General features: G+C 43.2%; 1 protein-coding gene across 1 annotated transcript in view; it reads right to left on the bottom strand.

The window, feature by feature from the left end:
- LOC124040486 (histone-lysine N-methyltransferase 2C-like) overlaps nucleotides 1–19,136 on the bottom strand; it is a 108,570-nt gene extending 89,434 nt beyond the window's left edge. The window contains 4 exon segments of the mRNA XM_046357703.1: nucleotides 2,569–2,673; nucleotides 3,442–3,561; nucleotides 17,262–18,226; nucleotides 18,886–19,136. Of these exon segments, the coding sequence (XP_046213659.1) occupies nucleotides 2,569–2,673; nucleotides 3,442–3,561; nucleotides 17,262–17,894 (858 nt within the window). The 5' untranslated portion in view covers nucleotides 17,895–18,226; nucleotides 18,886–19,136.
- Between the last annotated feature and the right edge of the window lie 4,735 nt (nucleotides 19,137–23,871).

The raw sequence follows: 23,871 nt of genomic DNA, 5'->3' as shown, positions 1-23,871 counted from the left end.
TAACAAGCGGCGGAACTCGAGATACGTTAGTCTTCCACGATACAGCATCTCTTAAGAGCCTTACCTCACAGCAGGATTCATCTGTGTCTTAGGGGTGTGTGTGTGCGTGCAAAAATGGCCAAAAAACAAATGAGTGAGGAAGGCACAGTTCATCACTAAGACATGTGATATTGAAATTGTGTATGTTATATTATGTAAAAATATTATGGTGCAACACTAATAAATATAATATTATTTTATAACAAATGTGCTTTTTCCCGTATTGGATACGGTCACTGTCTGCGGTTCTGAAACAATCTTCAGTGCGCCGTAGAATTGCCGCCTTTCCCTATGTTGCCATCTGCATAATAGCAATAGTTACTAGCATATTGGGAATGAGAACAATGTGGCTGAGGCAGCAGCAGCACAGACGAGTCAACAGTCCTTGCTTAAGCCTAATTGTTTAAGAAAATTGAGGAGAGGTGAAACCCCAACCCCCCCTGTTAAATGCGCCTGACTTTATAAATCATCCATATTTAAATATCTACAGAAATAAGACAGATCTTGCCTACGTTGCTTGTTTGAGTATTTAATAGCCTACTGATTCCGTGAGCACCAAGCCTCATGCAACAGCCAAATGTTGGACATAGAAATTAAATCAAGACTTTACCATTTTTTCCATTAGAACAGATTGGTATTCATTATAATCTATTTAGTGTTGTTTACACTGTTCCAAACAGACAGAAAAATGATATTGTAATCTAACACATATGCATTTAGCTCTAGCTCCCATACCCTAATTTATCTTGATCTCTTTCGTATAGTTATAATTATTATTATGATCGTCGTTATCATTAGTAGGCTTTGTATAGTAGCCTTGTGTAACCACCATCGAGCTAGGCCTAGGCACATCCGGTTTAGTCTTAATAACTGTAACTTAGTTTGGCCTATATTTCAATATATAGGCTACTGTATCAATCAATCATTAATTTGTTCATGCCATCAAACAGGATATGAGACATTCATGCTTTGAAATGCAATCGATTATTTAGTGTTGTTTACACTGTTTCAAATTGTCAGAAACAATATTTTATTATAATCTAACAGTAACGGCTTTTGGCACACAATACTCAAGCAATAATTGCTCCTATACCAGCCTTTATTTTATCTCCAGTAATTTCCACAACTAAGTCAAATGTCTTCCACAGATCTGACTTCCCCTTTCCCTGCTGAACAACCAGTAAACATTCGCCCGTTTCTTTTTCACTTCCTCCGCATCCATTTTGCTGTCACCTGTTACTGTGTTGGGAGTTTGTTATAACCAATTTCTTGATGTGATTATGACAGGGTATAGGTCAGGCCCTATTGGTCACATGCGATGCATACATGTTTCACGTAAAGAGAGTAAGGATTGAGCAAATATGGAATGTTTTTCCTAAACAAATTAGAGATTGATAACTTTTCAGTCAGAAACAAGTAAATGGCTGCAATTATGTTGCAGCTTCAGTACGAACAGCACAATAAACACTCGCAATAAACACTCGTGCTGCCTTTGAGCTGCAGTAGGGAGAAGAGCGAGACAACGTGCGCCAGTCACACAGGTTCTAGCTGTAATTTATTTCAACAGTGTGACCATCAGGCTCTTTCTTGAGTCATCTGTGTGTCTTAATTATTTAATCAAACAGTGTGCTAAAAGCATCAGACAAGCACAGTACATATGTAGTTGATTGTATTTAAACACAGGGTGTGTCTGTCTATATATGTAAAAATAAGGTTAAACATTACGACCAATCAATTGGTCAAAACAGGACGACTCTCGGTTGACAAACATTTTTGTCAGTTGGGACAGCCATAATGTACAGTACAGTATTTGGTTATGTGAGACATTTAACAGGCTTTAGGCCTATTCAACAGACGCGGCTTTACCAGGCAGGAAGAGTCTGACTGTCCTCCTTATTAAAGTCACCAGTCACTACTGCTAATACAGAGCCTTTTCTAAGGAAGACAAGAAGGATTTAACAGTAGAGAGACCACGAGGGGAGTTGAAATACACAGCTTTAAGCAACACGCACAGACACAAACAAGCCGGGACTTTGACGGCACAAAGTGTCAATACTCTATCGTTTCAGTGATGTATGATGGTACTGACCTGTCAGATTGAAGTGGTCTGAAGTTAAGAAAATGACCACAGTGTTGGTACTGACCTGTCAGTGTGAAGTGGTCTGAAGTTGAGAACATGACCACAGTGTTGGTACTGACCTGTCAGATTGAAGTGGTCTGAAGTTGAGAACATGACCACAGTGTTGGTACTGACCTGTCAGTGTGAAGTGGTCTGAAGTTGAGAACATAACCACAGTGTTGGTACTGACCTGTCAGTGTGAAGTGGTCTGAAGTTGAGAACATGACCACAGTGTTGGTACTGACCTGTCAGTGTGAAGTGGTCTGAAGTTGAGAACATAACCACAGTGTTGGTACTGACCTGTCAGTGTGAAGTGGTCTGAAGTTGAGAACATAACCACAGTGTTGGTACTGACCTGTCAGTGTGAAGTGGTCTGAAGTTGAGAACATGACCACAGTGTTGGTACTGACCTGTCTGAGAGTGAAGTGGTCTGAGGTTGAGAACATGACCACAGTGTTGTGCATGGCATTCTCCTCCTCTTCTTTCACCATGTACGGCTGCTCCACAAAGCTGGCCTGGAGAGACACACACAGACATGTACGGACACACACACGGACACAGGCACACACATATAGGCACACAAGCAGGAGTTGATTAACAAATTATTCAAACAAATATTGAAATTAAAACAGATGGTAAGATTGTGTTTCACATCTGAAAGGTTGAGATTGAAAAATAAAATATTGCTTAGCCTAGTAAAGTATTTTTCAATTGAGGTAGAAAATATCTCCCAGGAATAGGCCTGATCTAGGTCTAGGACATGGAAGACGTTCTCATGTGACCATTTATCACACCTCCAGACTGTGTGTCAATATATTATTATGTCATCCACAGGGACAAACAGGCAGCAGGGTTCCCATCTCAGCGTTCAACATGCAGGCTGCCTTGCCCGCGTGTCAACATGCAGGCTGCCTTGCGGCTCTGGTCAACAAGCAGGCTGCCATCTAATCCAACTATCTAGCTCGTACAATCAGTACAGAATTGACATTTCTACCTTAAAAAGGTGCCCACAATGTGTAGTATTTAAATGCATGTTGAACACATGTCAGTTCCCTGCCCACCGCTATGTATAAAATAGCATTCCTCTCCCCACCTCCCCCTCCCAACCAACCAACCCTCATGCCGTGCATGAGTGTACCGTTCCTCTTGCTAATGTGAGAGCACTCTCTGGGTTAAGCTAAGCATATTAGGCCATTGTTTTATTAATGTATGCAGAGGAGGAGGAGGACAGAGAGAGGGAGGGAGGCGGTGGAGGGGGATAAAGGGGGGGTGAGGTCTCCTACCCCAGGGGTCATGGCGAGGGTGGTGTCGGCTTTGAGTCCTCGAGAGCGTCCGCGGCCCCCGCGCCCAGATAGGTTGGTCCCGCGGGGCCTCCGCCTTCTAGGGAAGCCCGAACCACGACCCTGTGTGGGAGAGAGAGGGCAGGATAAAAGAGTGAGGGGGAAGAGAGACATTAAGACAGGAGCAAGAGGAGAGTGTGAGGAGAAAGTAAGACAGGAGGGAGACAGGGAGGAGAGCGAGGAGAGAGCAAGACAGGAGGGAGACAGGGAGGAGAGAGAGACAAGATGGTGAGAGGTGTGTGTCGGGCAGAGAATATCAGAGAGAGCAAGGAAGGAGCGAGAGGGAACGAGCGAGGGGGAACGAGGAAGGAGCGAGGGGGAACGAGGAGAGAAATAGGAAAGAGCTAGAGAGGGATAGAGGAAGGGGAGAGCGGGAAAGAGTAGAGCGCACATGAGTGGGAGGTATGAAGTGTGTATATGCTAGCTGATATGAGACTATACATCGCTCAGATCAGTGATAGATTGAAGTATAATAATTGAGCCATGTTGTGAAGGAGTTTTATATTTACCTTGTCAGCTCAGACAGAACGACATAACAGTGGAGTTTATGAACTCATCAGAGCGCGTGCGAGAGAGAGGCTTGTTGTGGCGCGTTAGCGTCAAAGTGGATTCATGTCACAATGTCAGGACTAAAGGGTTGCGGTGGGGGTGACAGAGAGGGGGGTCAGGGGTAGCCTGGAATTGAGTATTGAGTTTGTTTCACTCCACTATCAGTCTGGGATTCCTGTCGTCCCGGCAATGCTAACAACGCTAAATGCTAACTACGTTAATTTATAGAATAATAACGCAATTCATAAAGGAGGTGCAAAAACAATGTTCACATGGATTTGCCTTCACTACATCACCGCAGGTGGCACCATGTGCTGTGTCATGTCCTAACCTGTCCCCACCTGGCCGGGCTAAACCACTGAGTGAAAGGGAGGGAGGGGGGTTGGACATGGACATCATAAGAGAGCTCCATTTTACCACTCTCATGCTCCAGACGGGCACCCCCTGCAGCTGCCTGTTTTTTGTGCCATCCCACCCCCCCTCTGAGCTTGCTGCCCTATGGTTACTCCATGCTCCCTGATTGGAGGAGGGGTGGGGTTGGGAGTGGGAGGGGACAAAATGCAGCAACATAAATGCAACAGCCAAATGCAAATGTCAAACAAAGCAACAAAATAAATGGTAATACATGACAATATAAAAAACAGCCAAGAAACCAGTGAGATGAGACGTTTGGGACAGATCCTATATATGAGTGGAGGGTAAACTGAATTCACCTCTATTTGGAGATTCAGTACAATTCAATTTGAAAATCTGTTCCAATCAAAAGGGAGATTGCGAAATATCGATGTCTGCAAGAAGAGGGTCAAGTTCAATAGTCGGAGAGAAGACGAGACATTGCACATTTGCACATCCACTGCTTCCAGTAATTCTTCGCCTAGTCAAGCGCTCTGCGACAATCCGTCCACAACTCCACACTATCCAGTGTCAGGCCTGCCGGGTGCCATGGCAGCCGCCTGTTACTTGTTGGCGTGTTTACAAAACAAGTGATGATTATGTCAGCGTGACGCCACCGCTGCTGTCGAGATAAACACAGCGACCGTCGTCAGGGAATTTCAGATTAAATTGTCACAGGGAAGCGTTTAGCTTGTTTAATGAGCTAATCGGCAAGAGGCTATATAATTAAGCTCAATCACACAATCAGAGGGCTTTTTCCATTTTTTTTCTTTTTGCAATGCAAAATCATTTCAACTTGATTAATAATATATCACAGCCGTGGGTTAGATTTTTTTCTCTCCACTCGCTTCCTGCATTTTTTCTCTCCATCTCACATTTGTCCCAAACCTCCATATTCGTCAAGCACTTTTTAATGAAACTGTCGGAATTAAGCACGAGACAACCTTTTCACTGTGAGTTCCAAATATCTCTAATGATCGCCACAGGGGGAGTTTTTTTATGCAAGTGATGTCAGAATGCACTCACTAACCCAAAATGTGATTGTTAGGCAACAGGACAGTTAACCGGCGCTGCCCTCAAACAAAGGCACGTTGCCTGCTAATTATCTATCGGTTAGGTTTCTAATTGTCAATTTCAAAATATTTTCTAACAGTTTGAATTGAGGTGTGTTCTGCCTACTCATTAATTCACATAGAAGTACCCTATTTCACTGTTGCAGACAATTTATGTTGATGCTTTACTGAGCAGGAGAAACTTCTCTCTACGACGAGACCCCAAGCATTTCCCCTGTTTTTCCCCAGACATTTGCGCATCTCCAGTAAGAAAAGAACGTGCACAAACTTTTTGCACCTGGCCTATTTTCCGGCTGGCACCTGCATTGCCTTCATTGTGGTTTCCCCTTACATTATAATAACAACAACTTTGGACATGTGCGTTCCTATCAAAGTATGTGCCTTATTACATTATTGTAGATTCTGTATATAATGTTGTCGTTTCTACTGTAGCACACCGCATATATGGACCATAATGTATTTACTGTTTTATTCACCTTTTCAAGGAGGTGCAAAAACAATGTTCACATGGATTTGCCTTCACTACATCACCGCAGGTGGCACCATGTGCTGTGTCATGTCCTAACCTGTCCCCCCTAACCATCACAATGCATTCTGGTTGTCACGTAAAAATCAGACCAAAGATGTTATGACAAAACGAGGTGAAGGGATGGTTCACGTGACTGACAGACTATAACTATTGTTACTCTGGGTTGCCAGCCCAGACCCCACATTCCAGTGGTTTTACTTTTAGTTAGGTTTTACTTTTAGCTTCCCATTTATTGATAAATCCTCCATCATGGTAGTATTTCCTGCACCATATTCCCCCACAATACATTCCACATTTCTACCCCCAATGGACATGCAATCATCCACAAACTAAATGAACCCCCCCACAATCTCAGCTAAAATGGTTCAACCAAATCTGGCAACCCTGTTTAGCTTTTGCGCTACGGTTAGGCTTGACAGTAGGCTTGTATTTGTAATGATCTGTGAGGTAATAACATTTTATTTGGTTTGTGATTTGTCAAAAACTGGAAATGACTTGTTAAGTCATGTGCTCCAGTTCTTGTATACACTAAAATTGTATACACTACATCGAAGATTTGTAATATCCTGAAAAGTGGCCAAACTAAGTTCATCTTTTACACGCAGCCATCTCCCAGCTAGCACAGGGGATCTGGGCCGTTTCCGGTTGAGAGTCAGACTCGGCCGACATCATGCGGACGCGGGGATTGGGATGCGGGGATTGAGTTCGAGCCGACTCCGGTGATAGTTATCTGGCCCAAATGTATTACTTGGGGTTCGGGCCAATTGGGGCTACTCTCTGGCAGATGATTACACGGAGTGCTTTGTATTTTTCCATATTTTCTCACTGTTTCTGTAATAAAAAAATATTAATTATTTAAGGGTCCTGTGTTGTATTTTGATACTTTGTGTAAGGCAATTGATAAGCATTAAAAACTTTGTGGATGGAACCTCCTGAGTGGTGCAGCGGTCTGAGACTAGAGGTCGACTGATGAATCGGAATGGCCGATTAATTAAGGCTGATTTAAAGTTTTCATTAACAATCGGAAATCGGTATTTTTGGACGCCGATACATTTTTATTTATTTTTAACAGCTTTATTTAACAAGGCAAGTCAGTTAAGAACACATTCTTATTTTCAATGACGGCCTAGGAACGGTGGCAGAATAACTGCCTTGTTCAGGGGCAGAACGACAGATTTTCACCCTGTCAGCTCAGGGAACCAATCTTGCAACAATACAGTTAACTAGTCCAACACACTAACCACCTGCCTCACGAGGCACCTGCCTGTTACGCAAATGCAGTAAGAAGCCAGGGTAAGTTGCAAGCTAGCATTAAACTTATCTTATAAAAAAACAATCAATCATAATCACTAGTTATAACTACACATCGTTGATGATATTACTAGTTTATCTAGCGTGACCTGCATTGCATATAATCGATGCGGTGCGCATTCGCGTAAAAAGGACTGTCGTTGCTCCAACGTGTACTTAACCATGAACATCAATGCCTTTCTTAAAAACAATACACTGAAGTGTATATTTTTAAACCTGCATATTTAGCTAAAAGAAGTTTCCGGATTCAACCATATTAATGAACTAATGCTCGTATTTCTGTGTGTTATTATGTTAGAATTAAGTCTATGATTTGATAGAGCAGTCTGACTGAGCGATGGTAGCCACCAGCAGGCTCATAAGCATTCATTCAAACAGCACTTTCGTGTGTTTTGTCAGCAGCTCTATGCAATGCTTCAAGCATTGCGCTGTTTATGACTTCAAGCCTATCAACTCCCAAAATGAGGCTAGTGTAACCGATGTGAAATGGCTAGTTAGTTAGCGGGGTGCGCGCTAATTGCGTTTCAAACTCACTCTAAGACTTGGAGTAGTTGTTCCCCTTGCTCTGCATGGGTAACGCTGCTTCGAGGGTGGCTGTTGTCAACGTGTTCCTGGTTCGAGCCCAGGTAGTGGCAAGGAGAGGGATGGAAGCTATACTGTTACACTGGCAATACTAAAGTGCCTATAAGAACATCCAATAGTCAAAGGTATATGAAATACATATCGTATAGAGAGAAATAGTCCTATAATTCCTATAATAACTACAACCTAAAATTTACCTGGGAATATTGAAGACTCAGCTTTCACATGTTCTCCTGTTCTGAGCAAGGAACTTAAACGTTAGCTTTCTTACATGGCACATAATGCACTTTTACTTTCTTCTCCAACACTTTGTTTTTGCATTATTTAAACCAAATTGAACATGTTTCATCATTTGAGGCTAAATTGATTTTATTGATGTATTATATTCAGTTAATTCAGTATTGTTGTAATTGTCATTATTACAACAACAAAAAATATATGTAAAACAAAAATATATATACACATACATACTTTTTTTAAATATATTTTTTAATTCTTTTAAATCGGCCGATTAATCGGTATCTGCATTTTTTGGTCGTCCAATAATCGCTATCGGTGTTAAAAAATCATAATCGGTCGACCTCTATCTAAGACACATTGCTACAGATGCTGGTTCGAGAACCGTGCCGGCCACAACCGGGAGACCCAAGGGGGCAACACACAATTGGCCCAGCGTCGTCCGAATTAGGGGAGGGTTTGTCCCGGCCGGGATGTCCTTGTCCCATCGCACTGTAACGACTCCTGTGGCGGGCTAGAAGCACACACACTGACACGGTCAACAGGTGTATGGTGTTTCTTCCCACACAAAATATATATATTTTTGTGGATGGGTATAATTTGTATGCATAAAATGTATAATAGTAATATTTAAAATTACTCAAATCATTTTGGGGTCGCTTCTGGGGGGGGGGGGGGGGTTCTGGTAAGATGCCGGCAAAGTCCGCTGAATTCCGGTAGAAGGAAAAGGCCCGATGTACTTGGGCCGATTCTGGGCAGTCATTCATTTTGACTCCGGGCAGAGTCCTACACCCAATTCTGGGCAGAGTCAATCAGTTCCAGCCCCCTGGAAGAGGGCTGCTTCTGGGTCGATTCCTGGCTGCGTTTTGACTTTGTTTATTTGCATCTTATACTGGATGGCATTCTTGGATTAAGGAGTTTTTACATGTCAAACAAACATGCCTGGCATCATAAAGAATTTATCTGCTGTTAGCTTATGTATTTTCTAAACAATATGACACGTCTCCCTTGTGCACACCAGAGATGTGGTACATTGTAAACAAGTCTAGCTGTTAGGTTGGTAACATATGTTTTGTTATTTAGATTGGTTTATGGAATGAGTTTGGATGTGATCTGTGTGAGAATTTTTACAATAAAATGTACAATTGAGGAATAAAGTTGTGAAGACCTTCATTTCCCATCAGTACAAAAAATAGTTTGTTTTCAAGACAATGCTGTCTAGACGTGTTTGTTGAGTCCTACGTTCTGTTGTTACTGTTCCGATCACATTTTTTGCAACAATATGCTGCAGGGACCAATCAACAATGATCACAAATATGTGATTGTACGCATCAAAGGATTAAAGGTGTCAGTGTGCAAAAGACATGCTTTGAGAGTGAGAGAGAGAGAGAGAGAGGGGGAGAGACATTTCAGTAGATTCTGTACATAGTGTGTGAGAATGAAGGTGCAAGTGAATGAGGATGTATTAGTTGAATGCATTCATAGATACTGAAAAGAACATGATCATGCCATCTCCAAGCACATGCTTGTGAATACAGTATGCTCAGTTGCAAAGTATGAATATACCTCAAAGGTTAGGCTGAATCCAAAAACAGGCCAAAGTCAGAGTGAAAGAGTTGGAATTTGGAGAGATTGTCTGCACAGTACAGAGACGTTCTTCACAGCTTCCATCTCAAATATGTACGACATACTATAGTCACAAATATTGTCATACTACTCAACTTCCTGAGCAACCCCATCCCATTCTACACATTATGCGTTAAAAAAAGGTAGACAAAGCAACAAGACATCATTTGAGCAGACTTCCTGCTCACAGCAATCAACAACGATTACATACAACTGCTGGTTTGTTATGTCACCACTGCATTAAGGGATGGAACAAATTAGGAAGAATCAAAAAGTGCCAGTCCTGGCAAACTTAAATCTGGTTGTCTGATGATGTCATATTGTTGAGCCTACCTTTAACGCAAGCCTCAAGACACGACAAGACCATCTAAATCACCATGTAGGTTGTATTGGACCACTAAATTAACATGCAGTTTAGGGTTGGGCGGTATCCGGATTTCCATACCTTCACACCGTGCCATCCCAGGATACACGATATTACTGGTAGTGCACACAAGGGGCGCAATTTTGTTTTGTACATAAAATCCCAAAACATCACTTACCAGATTGCTAACAAAATGCTAACAAGTACTAAGGAATCGCCATAGCGGAAACTAAGTAAATGCTAAAGAGTGCATGCAAACTTTTACTACCAAGACAGATTACCCAGCTCATATAGTAAGGCAAGTATATTACAACGCAGTTTGCAGCTAGCACAAACCATATATTAGACAGTAGGGATCTTAATCCAGGAGGGGATCGTCTCTGCTGCTGTTACCAAGAAGCTTGACCGTGCATGCTAACGTTAGCCACTTAGCTAACGTGAGCAAAACCCAGCTGGAGATCATTTATTTGGCACATCTTAGATAGTTAACTTAGTACACTAAAAAATCTAAACGTAACATTCAACAATCTCAAGGATTTGACTGAGTTACAGTTCTTATAAGGAAATCCGTCAATTGAAATAAATTAATTAGGCCCTAATGTATGGATGTCACATGACTGGGAATTCAGATGTGCATCTGTTGATCACAGACACTTTTTTTTAAGGTAGGGGGGTGAATTAGAAAACAAGTCAGTATCTGATGTGACCACCATTTGCCTCATGAAGAGCGACATCTCCTTCACAAAGAGTTCAGGCTGTTGATTGTGGCCTGTTGAGAGACACACACATACATACGTGTGTGTATGTGTGTGTATGTATGTATGTATATTTTTTTATATATATATTTTTTTTATTGACGTTATTGGAAAATCAGAGCGTATTTCCTAATACCCTGGGATACCGTATATTAGGTACAACAACGCAGGAGTGGCTTCGGGACAAGTCTCTGAATGTTCTTGAATGCCCCAGCCAGAGGCCAAACTTGAAACTGATCTAACATCTCTCGAGAGCCCTAAAAATGTCTGTGACCGACCGGCTCAAAAATAGGTATTTTGGAGCAAAATCTGTAATGTTTTTTTATTTTTATTATTATTATTTTTTTCTACATAGGATAAAAGTAGAAACTCAGAGCTACAAAATGGTATATCATACACTGTATCTTTTAGGAACAATAGGAAAGTAATTATGTCTTGAAAGTTAATACCTTGTAAACTCACTTTTGAGTAAATGGCTTTTGATTGTTTTGGTACCTAGTGAAGAGCTATTTTTTGTCTAAACCCTTTCAGCATCGTTCACACCATCTTAAGGTTTAGCCCCATCCATCTCGTTTTGCTCTCGGAGCATTCAGAGTGCACACCTGACGCTCTGGCTGATGATTTGGTACCTCTGGGTAACACGAAAACAGCCTAACCAGCTCTGCTGGCAACAATTTCATTACACTTGCTGACATTTACTGACACCAGCCATATTCAACGAATGTTGTGCGTTCATAAATTCATCAGTTATTCTGCGCTCTGGCATACTCAGACTGAATTTACGAACGCAACCAAAATGTTTACTTGCATTGTGGAGTCTTTTTTAAAGATATGTTGCAAGCTAGCTAGGTAAAGGTCATGTGAGGTCATAGATGTCAAGTAACGTTAGCTAGCGAGCCAGCCAGTTAGTTGAACAACAATGAACATTGTGCCAAATCATGTTGTTTACTACCCTGCATGAATCTGCTGGGAGTTACCCAACAAGGTTCAATGTTAGCGAGCTAACATCAGGCTCTAACTAGCCAAGCAAACGGCTCTGGGATAAGAATAATAACAACATGCACGTAACGTTAACTAGGGAGCAAGCCAGCTAAAGTTAGCTTGTTAGCTAACAGTACACTTTAGCTTAAGACATGTAGCTAGCTAGGTAAACAATGAACCTAGCTAGGTAAACAACTTGTAAGACCATACAGGTCACGTAACGTAAGCTCAAGAGCCAGCCAGCTAACGTTAGTTAGTTAAACAACAATGAACATAGTGCCAACTCATGACGTTACTAGGCCTTGCATGAATCTGCAGGTAGTGGTAGCTAACCAACATTAGGCTCTAACTAGCTAAGCAAACGGCACTGGGATACATATAATATCATACACATAACTTTAGCTAGGAAACCACTTTGTCAAAATTAGAAAAGTGTAATATCTGACTGTAATCATCATGCATCATTCATTTGGCAGACCTAACTTGATTGACCCTCTTTCTATTCTATGAGAGGCCTAGTCTATGAGAGGCCTAATCATATTTGTATGAATATTTTGGTAACGCCTATGCTATAGAGATGCATTCAGGTAATGAACTCATTATGCATCAACATTTTAAATTGATTACAATTATTTATTGTCAATCATTCTTGAATTTGTTAGACTATACAATTAAGTAGATTAATGAACTGATAATACATTCATACATTACCTTTTCTCCAATAATTTTTGAATGTGATATAATGAAATATTCTATCATACATCCTATGTGAATAATGTTCATTAAAGTTCATTTGTATATTAATAATAATAATCTGAAAATCAGGCTGAAATGTAATATTTCTCCTATTGTTCATGTCTATATAGCCTAGGACAATGTGGTAAAGTACTGTTCCTTATCCACTTAATGTATGTGTATGATATTTTTGATCCTCGCCCCTACCATTTTTTAAAGGTATTTGATACCAACAGATGTTAACAGATGTTAATATCTGTATTCCCAGTCATGTGAAATCCATCGATTAGAGCCCTTTAAATTAATTTAAATTGACTGATTCCCTTATATGAACTGTAATTCCGTCAAATCTCTAAAATGGTTGCATGTTGCGTTTAGATTTTTGTTCAGTATAGTTGTTGCATGTTGCGTTTTATATTTTTGTTCAGTATAGTTGTTGCATGTTGCGTTTAGATTTTTGTTCAGTATAGTTGTTGCACCTTTAGATCTGTCTTTCAACTGGATATTTTCATCCATTTTTACAATGGTGTTTTCTTGCCAATTACACACACAAAAATTCACCCCCTTTTTTTCTCCCCAATTTTGTGGTATCCAATTGGTAGTAGTTACTGGCTTGTCTCATCGCTGCAACTCCCGTATGGACTCGGGAGAGGCAAAGGTCGAGAGCCATGCGTACTCCAAAACACAACCCAACCAAGCCGCACTGTTCTTGACACAATGGTCCCTCCAACCCAGGAGCCAGCTGCACCAATGTGTCGGAGGAAACACCGTACACTTGGCAACCGTATCAGCATGCACTGTGCCCGGCCCGCCACAGGACTCGCTAGTGCACAATGGGAAAAGGATATCCCTGCCAGCCAAACCCTCCCTAACTTGAACGATGCTGGTTTGTGCGCCGCCCCATGGGCCTCCCGGTTACGGCCGGCTGCGACAGGGCCTGGACCCAAACCCTCTTGGTAGCCTCGTCAGGCCAACTGGTGGTACGAATTTGGGATCACTGTCCTAGAATCAATTTGGATTAGGCTATTTCTTTCGCACACAGAACGACAAGCTGATCAATAGAATAGGTTAATAACAAAAAATACTATGGGGGAATAGTAGATTGATATAAGCTGAGGAAAAGTTAAGGAATTCGGTAAGAACACATGACGTTGCATCCTCAAGTTCCTTGTTCTGTTAAGATTAATTTCCATAATCTAAATTGTCATTCTGAACTATGTGGGTGTCAGGTTACAAATGCTTATGGTCCGGTAAATATCTCAAATAAATTGCTGCCGGTCAAATGTCCAACTCCACATTTTCCGAACGGAAACACGAACGCACGCACACACTCAAAAGCTCAGTAGAACTCACACAGACAGGCAAGCAAGCAAGCACACAATACACATAGGAAATCCCAGCTGATCCTAGCGATGAAAGCAAACCCTGCAAATGATCCTGTACTGGAAACAGTAATCCTCCTGAGATAAGAGGGAAAAAACTTTTTTTAAAGAAAGTATGGACTACACAAACACAAGTGCTACACACACACACCCGCGAAATCTACTATTAAAATAAGTATTGCACATGTTCGCATCTTTTATATGAGAGTACTTACAGATGCATCCTAATTTTTATTTTTTATATCATATCCAAAACAAATCCAAGTAAAAAACAAACATTGACCTCTATACTTAAAAATAAATCAATGAAAAGGTAAACATCATTTAAAGCTTTCCAGTTCTGAGTCAAAAGCTGACTATTGGGTTTAGATATACCGAGAAACCAAGTTGAATTTCCCCTTCTGACAGCTTTGGCTGGCCTTAAAAAGAGGTGTCCTCCCTCTTCCCTCAGCTTGGTGGAAATGGGTTTGTGTCGTGCTTCATGCCTCAATGAGTTCTTATACGAATTAAAACACCTCCAAAAGACTCCTTTATATAGTGTCCCCCCTCCTCTACCCAGCATCAAACCCTTGGCACAGACCTCAGCCCTCGCTACTCCCTCCCCAAAGGCTCTTATACTCTTATACTCAGCTATGTGAACGAGAGAGTGAGAGAGAAAGAAAGAAAGAGGAAGAGAGAAAAAGACAGAGAGCAAGAGGAGAGAGGGGGAGGGGAAAAAAGAGAGCAAGGAAGAGTGAGATAGTGAGTAAAAGAGCAAGAAAGAAAGCAAGAGAGGGAGAGAGAAAGCAGCCAGAGCCTCTCAACATTAATTAAAACACACTCCACACTAGCACTAAACTGAGCAACAAGAGGGAATGGGAAAGGAGGGAATATAATTAAAGAGAGAGAGGATACGAGCTGTGGATCAGCCAGAGGACCACAACTCCCACCACAGCAGAGCAGTCTTTGGATAGAGCTACAGACCTAGTTGAACAGCTACAGAAAGTCCCGAAGAACTACAGACCTGCTAGAATAGCTACAGACCTGCTAGAAAAACTAAAGGTTTGTTATAATGGCTACAGACCTACTAGAACTACAGACCCGCCAGAAGAACTACAGACCCGCTAGAATAGCTACATACCCGCTAGAATAGCTACAGACCTGCTAGAATAGCTACAGACCTGCTAGAATAGCTACACACCTGCTAGAATAGCTACACACCTGCTAGAATAGCTACACACCTTCTAGAAGAACTACAGACCTGCTAGAAAAGCTACAAACCTGCTTGAAGAACGAAATACCTTCTAGAAGAACTAAAAGGTTTGTTATAATGGCTACAGACTAACTAGAACTACAGTTGAGGTCAGAAGTTTACATACACCAAATACATTTAAACTCAGTTTTTCCATAATTCCTGACATTTAATCCTTGTAAAAATGCCATGTCTTAGGTCAGTTAGGATCTGGTAGCATTGCCTTCAACTTGTTTAACTTGGGTCAAACGTTTCAGGTAGCCTTCCACAAGCTTCCCACAATAAGTTTGGTGAATTTTGGGCTTTGTGATGGCCAATCCAATACCTTGACTTTGTTGTCCTTCCCTCCTCCTGATGCCATCTATTTTGTGAAGTGCACCAGTCCGTCCTGCAGCAAAGCACCACCACAACATGATGCTGCAAACCCCATGCATCACGGTTGGGATAGTGTTTGTCGGCTTGCGAGCCTCCACCTTTTTGCTACAAACATAACAATGGTCATTATGGCCAAACAGTTCTATTTTTGTTTCATCAGACCAGAGGACATTTCGCCAAAAAGTACGATCTTTGGCCTCCCGGGTGGCGCAGTGGACTAGGGCACTGCATCGCAGCGCTAGCTGTGCCACCAGAGACTCTGGGTTCACGCCCAGGCTCTGTCGCAGCCGGCCGCGACCGGGAGGTCTGTGGGGCGACGCACGATTGGCCTAGCGTTGTCCGGGTTAGGGAGGGTTTGGCCAGTAAGGATATCCTTGTCTCATCGCGCACCAGTGACTCCTGTGGCGGACAGGGCGCAGTGCACGCTAACCAAGGTCGCCAGGGGCACAGTGTTTCCTCCGACACATTGGTGTGGCTGGCTTCCGGGTTGGATGTGCGCTGTGTTCAGAAGCAGTTGGGTTGGTTGGGTTGTGTTTCGGAGGACTCATGGCTTTCGACCTTCGTCTTTCCCAAGCCCGTACGGGAGTTGTAGAGATAAGACAAGATAGTAATTACTAACAATTGGATACCACAAAATTGGGGAGAAAAGGGGGTAAAATAAAATATTTAAAAAATAAAAATGGAAAAAAGTACAATCTTGGTTGCAAACAGTAGTCTGGCTTTTTTATGGCGGTTTTGGAGCACTGGCTTCTTCCTTACTGAGCAGCCTTTCAGGTTATGCAGATATAGGACTCGTTTTACTGTGGTTAGAGATACTTTGTACCTGCTTCCTCCAGCATCTTCTCAAGGTCCTTTGCTGTTGTTCTGGGATTGATTTCCACCGTTCGCAACAAAGTACATTCATCTCTAGGAGACATAACGCAACTCCTTCTGAGCAGTATGACAGCTCCGTGATCCCATGGTGTTTATACTTGCATACTATTGTTTGTACAGATGAACGTTGTACCTTCAGGCATTTGGAAATTGCTCTCAAGGATGAACCAGACTTGTGGAGGTCTACAATTTGTTTTCTGAGGTCTTGGCTGATTTCTTTTGATTTTCCCATGATGTCAAGCAAAGAGGCACTGAGTTTGAAGGTAGGCCTTGAAATACATCCACAGGTACACCTCCAATTGACTCAAATGATGTCAATTAGCCTATCAGAAACTTCTACAGCCATGACATCACTTTCTGGAATTTTCCAAGCTGTTTAAAGGCACAGTCAACTTAGTGTATGTAAACTTCTGACCCACTGAAACTGTGACAGTGAATTATACGTGAAATAATCTATAAACAATTGTTGGAAAAATTACTTGTGTAATCACAAAGTAAATATCCTAACTGACTTGCCAAAACTATAGTTTGTTAACAAGACAAAACTTCCGACTTCAATTGTACATACCTGCTAGAAGAACTACAGACCTGCTAGAAGAACTAAAGGTTTGTTATAATGGCTACAGACTTACTAGAACACCTACAGACCAACTAGAATAGCTACATACCTGCTAGAAGAACTACAGACTAGTGGAGCTTCCAATCCAGTTTTGGGAAAGAAACCTTCCTGGAAAAAACGAGAGAAACAAATAGATGAAAAGCCTTACCTGCTTCACCCTTGGTCTCCCAGGGGAGAACTTCCTCTTGGAGATGGCAGGCTTCCCCATGCCAATCTTGGGAGTTAGGGGGAAAAAGGTTGTGGTGGTGGGAGGCACACAAGCACTATATCCAGAATGAGGTTGTGTCTGTGGTGGAGCAGCCTGGGCCTGGATTTGGACCTGAACCCAAGGAGGGCTGGCCTCCCTGGGGAAGGACTCTGTAGGGAAGAGGGGCTGGATTGGCATGAGCGAGAGCTCAGGGGAAGCCTTTGGGGCTTTGTCCTCTCCACTCGGTGAGCTGAAGTCCGAGAGGCTGCGGTTGCTGGCGGGCATGATATCCATTTCTTCTGTAGTATCCATGTCTACGGGGCTCTCCATTTCAGGAAGTTCAGCCATGGGACTAAGCTCATTTTCTCTGATTGTGTCTTCTGCAATGGGCAATACATTTGGAAGCAACACTTCCCCCTCGTCCAAAACAATTGGAGGCAACTCCTCATCCTCCAACCCCTGCAACTTCTCCTCAACCTCCTTTTCTGCAACTGCATCCTGCACCTCCTGCATGGGTTCCATAACATTCTGCTCAACAGTAGTCTCCATTGCAGCCAATTCCAAAAGCTTTGTTTCTACAGGTGCTACTTCCATAGGCTCCTCCTCCTCCACAGGAGCCTCTTCAGTAGTCTCCTCCAAAAGCTCATGAGATATTTCTTTGGTGGGTGTGGCTAAAGTAGTTTTTGAGTCCTCCGATTTGGTCTCCTCCCCCTCTACGTCGCAGGGCAAAGCCTCCTCGGGCGCCGCACCTTTTTCCGTTTGTAAAGAGTCTGATATTTCCAGTTCCTGTTGGAAATCGTCGACGGGTGAGGCGGGACTCTGGGAGGCAAGCGATGACACGTCCGCTAGAGTTCCAGACCTCTGTGGAGACTCCCGGCCCTCCGTCAGGGTAACGGTCACCTGAATCTCCTGCGCCAGTTCAACACCTGGAACAGAGAAAGCCAATCAAATAAGAGCATAACCTTGTTTGTTTTTTATCATGCTTTATTGAATGGATGTTGTGCTGAAATTTTTCCAAAGTCACACCTAAAGCAAGTGGAGAGTTAGTGGTTGAGGGAAGTTATACTTAGACATTGTGATTTTAAAGCATACACAAGTGCACCAAAACATCAGGAACACCTGCTCTTTCCATGACAAACTGACCAGGTGAATCCTGGTGAAAGCTATGAAATGTTATTGATGTCACTTGTTAAAACAACTTCAATCGGTGTAGATGAAGGGGAGGAGACAGGTAAAATAATTATTTTTAAGCCTTGAGGCAATTGAGACATGGATTGTGTATATGTGCCATTCAGAGGGTGAATGGGCAAGACAAAAGATTTAGGTGCTTTGAATGGGGTATGGTTGTAGGTGCCAGGCGCACCGGTTTGAGTGTGTCAAGAACTGCAAATCTGCAGAGTTTTTCACACTAAGCAGTTTCCCATGTGTATCAAGAATGGTCCACCACCCAAAGGACATCTAGACAATTTGACTGTGGGAAACATTGGGGTGAACACGGGCCGGCATCCCTGTGGAACACTTTCGACACCTTGTAGAGTGAACGAAGGTGTTCCTAATATTTTGTACACTCAGTGTCGAATGGTACCTGATGGAGACACTTTAGGCTCCTTTAGAGGGCCTGGACGCGCCTCCTCCTCCAGCCGATTGCCTGGACGCGCCTCCTCCCCCTCCTCCTCCAGCCGATTTCCTGGACGCGCCTCCTCCTCCAGCCGAGGGCCTGGACGCGCCTCCTCCTCCTCCAGCCGAGGGCCTGGACGCGCCTCCTCCTCCTCCAGCCGAGGGCCTGGACGCGCCTCCTCCTCCTCTTCCAGCCGAGGGCCTGGACGCGCCTCCTCCTCCTCCTCCAGCCGAGGGCTTGGACGCGCCTCCTCCTCCTCCAGCCGAGGGCTTGGACGCGCCTCCTCCTCCTCCAGCCGAGGGCTTGGACGCGCCTCCTCCTCCTCCAGCCGAGGGCTTGGACGCGCCTCCTCCTCCTCCAGCCGAGGGCTTGGTCGCGCCTCCTCCTCCTCCTCCAGCCGAGGGCTTGGACGCGCCTCCTCCTCCTCCTCCAGCCGAGGGCTTGGACGCGCCTCCTCCTCCTCCTCCAGCCGAGGGCTTGGACGCACCTCCTCCTCCTCCTCCAGCCGAGGGCTTGGACGCGCCTCCTCCTCCTCCAGCCGAGGGCCTGGACGCGCCTCCTCCTCCTCCAGCCGAGGGCCTGGACGCGCCTCCTCCTCCTCCAGCCGAGGGCCTGGACGCGCCTCCTCCTCCTCCAGCCGAGGGCTTGGACGCGCCTCCTCCTCCTCCAGCCGAGGGCTTGGACGTGCCTCCTCCTCCAGCCGAGGGCTTGGACGCGCCTCCTCCTCCTCCTCCAGCCGAGGGCTTGGACGCGCCTCCTCCTCCTCCTCCTCCAGCCGAGGGCTTGGACGCGCCTCCTCCTCCTCCTCCAGCCGAGGGCTTGGACGCGCCTCCTCCTCCAGCCGAGGGCTTGGACGCGCCTCCTCCTCCTCCTCCTCCTCCAGCCGAGGGCTTGGACGCACCTCCTCCTCCTCCAGCCGAGGGCTTGGACGCGCCTCCTCCTCCTCCTCCTCCAGCCGAGGGCTTGGATGCGCCTCCTCCTCCTCCAGGGACACCCCCTCCTCCACCACAGCCATAAAGACATCTGGAAGACAGGAAATAACAACTAAGTCACAATTTGATTGAGAGCTCTGCTTCTCTCACAAAACTAGGCTTCCATCCAAATCTCACTGAAAATAACAGAAAAATCTGTTATGAGAGTAAAATTTGGTCCTATTGAAAATCTGGCCATGAGACAAAGGAATAGATGAGAATAGACAATGGGAAATTGAGTCCCCACTCAACAATTCACAGCCCTTCCAATTAGGCTCTAATCTCAAGTTAATTAGGGAACATCTTCCTCCAAGGTACTGCAACTCCCTGCCCTCCCCATCCCAAAGTCCAAACCCCAGCTGGTTCAATAACTCAATACTTAGTGTTCCCTCTATAAACATTGCCTAATTGAATTGACCATTTTTTTGATCCAAGTCCTCCCCGATGACAGTCATGCAATACTTCTCCACATTGCATCATGATTATAGCAGTGATACAGGACTACATTCTAGTATTTACATGAACTCCATCCACTATAGGAAGACTTGGTAATTGTTTAATAAGGAAGGGATGTGTGAAATGAGACATTAACATGATAAGCTTCATTTCAAGACTCCTAAGACTCACTGCATCTACTATCTAGGTCTACATCAATGCAAAAAAAGACTACTGGGGTAAAGTGCCCATCAGTTTCTTTCCATTTTCCGAAACAATCTAGTTCATTTCCCCTGCAACGACCTTTCACTCTCAACTCTCCATTTCTGTCTCTTCTCCTTCCATCTTCACCCCCTCTCCCCCTTTCTTCATCTGCTCTCCTCCTCGCATTGGAGGAGCAGAAGCACATGCAGTAAAACCCAAAGAGGGAGGAGTCACCATGACAACCCCCGTTTACAAGGACCCACTCTTGTTAGAACACCAAGGCGATGTTTTCAGTCAGAAAATAAAAATCCCAGCGAATCGGGTAAGAGAGAGAGGAGAGGAGTTTGAACAATCCCACTGTGTTTTGCCTGCAATGAAAGTCTTAGGCTTTGCAGTGCGGCTTTGCATGGCACCCCCACAACAGAACGGTGCAGATAAACTCCCATGTCAAAACAGAGCTCAAGATTTCTTTGAAAGCAAACTAAATAGGGTTTACAGTGAAATGGATGGGGGGGACAGAACACAGGAGGAGAGTCATGGAATTCAAAGTTACATCATCTGTACCTGAGGCCTCAGAGGACCCACCTGGTACTCTAGCACTACCACACCTCAATGGGAGGTTTAAATAGGCGCGGTTCAACAGCAACATTCCCTCTAAGCTGCATGCAGGCGCGCAGCTCCCTGGGAGTGCTGCGCAGAAGAAATATCAACCCGCGCTGAGGAGCAATAGATTAAACTTAACACTATCAACGATTCCCTTAACTGTGTGATTTGTGATCAAACCAACGCATTAGCCATGTTCAATGGAACATACCGAAACAAAACAAACCATACAAGACTTAGTATGCCAAACTATCTATGCAAGAGATTTTGTTGTAGGCAGAACGCATCTAAGTTGGATTCCATTGCATGGACAGGCACGACTCAGGCCCGTACAAAGACTGGTGCACCATAACCAACAAGAGCTACAGTGGGCCTATATGCAAATAGACCATTGCCATATATGGATCTGTGCCATTGACTTTGAACTGGACTGTGTTTACAGCATTAGTGGTGCGAGTAAATGCGCTTGTTTGAGAACAAAGCGAGAGCTACATGTAGCCATGTGTGCACATTTGTTCATATCCTTTGTTATTTAGTGAGTTATTAGCCAAGTTAAAGATAATTTATAGTCAGCAAAGGGGGAGTGCTCTTGTGAGTCAGGCAAAGAGCTTTTTTTGTCTTAAAGTGGCAGTCTTGTATTTTAAGACAGGCTGGAATAAGCTAAGTAGCCAATAGGCCTAGGGTAGCATGAGGTGTTATTCTCTGTAATAATGGTATGGGAATAATGATGCATTGTATTTTGTAAAGTGGTTTCTTGCATCAAATGCCACATTTTCAGTCACATCCTTGTCTGAAGGACAATTGGATAAACATGTTCATGACAAGTAAGGCTTAATACGGTGACCGTATTACCGCCACACCGGCGGTCTCGAGTCATGAAGGCAGTCAAATTCCATGTGTCCGTTTAGTCACTGTAATTAGGCTTCTCCGAGGTCTGATGCTGCTGATGGTCATTAGCAGCCTACCAAACTTGCTAACTGCCTGGTACTCGGCAGTCGATTGTTCCTCTAACCACTTTTGACATCAATGCAAATGTAAATCAAAAATCTAATTGAACACTTCATGAGAGCCAAAGAGCTCATGTTGCGCATTATTTCTATAGGCTATGCAATTGCGTGAGAAAACGGAGTGATGGCCTCTATTAAAAAAGAGGATCCAGCAGATTTCTATAGGCTAGGCCTACTATATTTATTTTTCAATTTAAACAGATTGCTGATCTTCAAAACAGGCATACAGCCTACCTGGCTGGAATGAAAATTAACCCTGGGAAAAGCGTCCTCCATTCGCTATTTAAGTGCATAGATGACAGAGTTGGGTAGGTTACTTTCTAAATGTAATCAGTTACGGTTACCTGTCCAAAATTGTAATCAGTAAAGTAACTTTGGGATTAACCAAACTCGGTAATGTAATCAGATTACATTCCGTTACTTTTAGATTACTTTCCCCTTAAGAGGCATTAGAAGAAGACAAAAATGTATGTTACCAATTGAACATCTATTGCAGGATAAATCAATGTTAAAGTTTACATAGCTAAAGTTTACATTACATCCATTCATGGATGTAAATGGGTTGGTTATGTAGGCTTTATGGGTTGGTTATGTAGGCTTCTTCTACATATAATACGATTAAATTATATCTTTACATTAACAACCAATGTCCATCAGAATACCAGTCATTCCAATGAACTTGACCTTCAATAATAGGAATAGGACTTATGAAAGGAAATATGAATGTATAGATTAGCCAAATTGTTTTACCTGAGCATAACCCCAAAACTAAGGACTGATTAGCCAGCCTTATTCTGTTGTTAATGGTTTTGTTGTCATGAGGACTGATTGGGCTCATTGATTCGAGTTGAAAAATAAATGCTGCGCTCATGGAATGGCACGCTTTCAGCACAACTGAAAAGTGCTATTTACATGTGAAAATTAATAACGTATGCTGCATTCACTATAGGCCTATTGTTAACCTTTTTGTTGGTGACACATTGATATCTTGAAAATATTAAGCTGTTTAAAAGGCAAATCTACAGATAAAACAACAACAAAACGGGCACCCCGCCTCTGTTTTGGTAAAACGCAGGGATGGGCATGGAGAAATGTAACCACGCTCAGATTAATAGACAGAGCTATGGATGCAAGGACTGACAATCCATTACATAAAAGTATTGTTTTAACTATGTTATGAGGCTATACAATGTTTGTTTACATTTTACAATGTTTTAAAAAAACATTGGAGAAAAACAAGCTTATATTTTGTGTCCTCATGGAATGTGACAGTTGAACTAAGCTCACGAGGCATTTAGACATTAAATGCTCCAAGAATCAATGGATAGATATATGTATAAGTCAAAAAATGGATGTACAGTTGAAGTCGGAAGTGTACATACACCTTAGCCAAATACATTTAAACTCAGTTGTTCACAATTTCTGACATTTAATCCTAGTAAAAATTCACTGTCTTAGGTCAGTTAGGATCACCACTTTATTTTAAGAATATGAAATGTCAGAATAATAGTAGAGAGAATTATATATTTCAGCTTTTATTTCTTTCATCACATTCCCAGTGGGTCAGAAGTTTACATACACTCAATTCGTTTTTGGTAGCATTTCCATTAAACTGTTTAACTTGGGTCAAACGTTCCGGGTAGCCTTGCACAAGCTACACAATAAGTTGAGCGAATTTTGGCCCATTCCTCCTGACTGAGCTGGTGTAACTGAGTCAGGTTTGTAGGCCTCCT

Source organism: Oncorhynchus gorbuscha, linkage group LG07 (assembly GCF_021184085.1).
Source record: "Oncorhynchus gorbuscha isolate QuinsamMale2020 ecotype Even-year linkage group LG07, OgorEven_v1.0, whole genome shotgun sequence".
NCBI lineage: Eukaryota > Metazoa > Chordata > Actinopteri > Salmoniformes > Salmonidae > Oncorhynchus > Oncorhynchus gorbuscha.
Note: the sequence above shows the minus strand (reverse complement) of the source record. Positions and strands in the feature narration are given on the sequence as shown.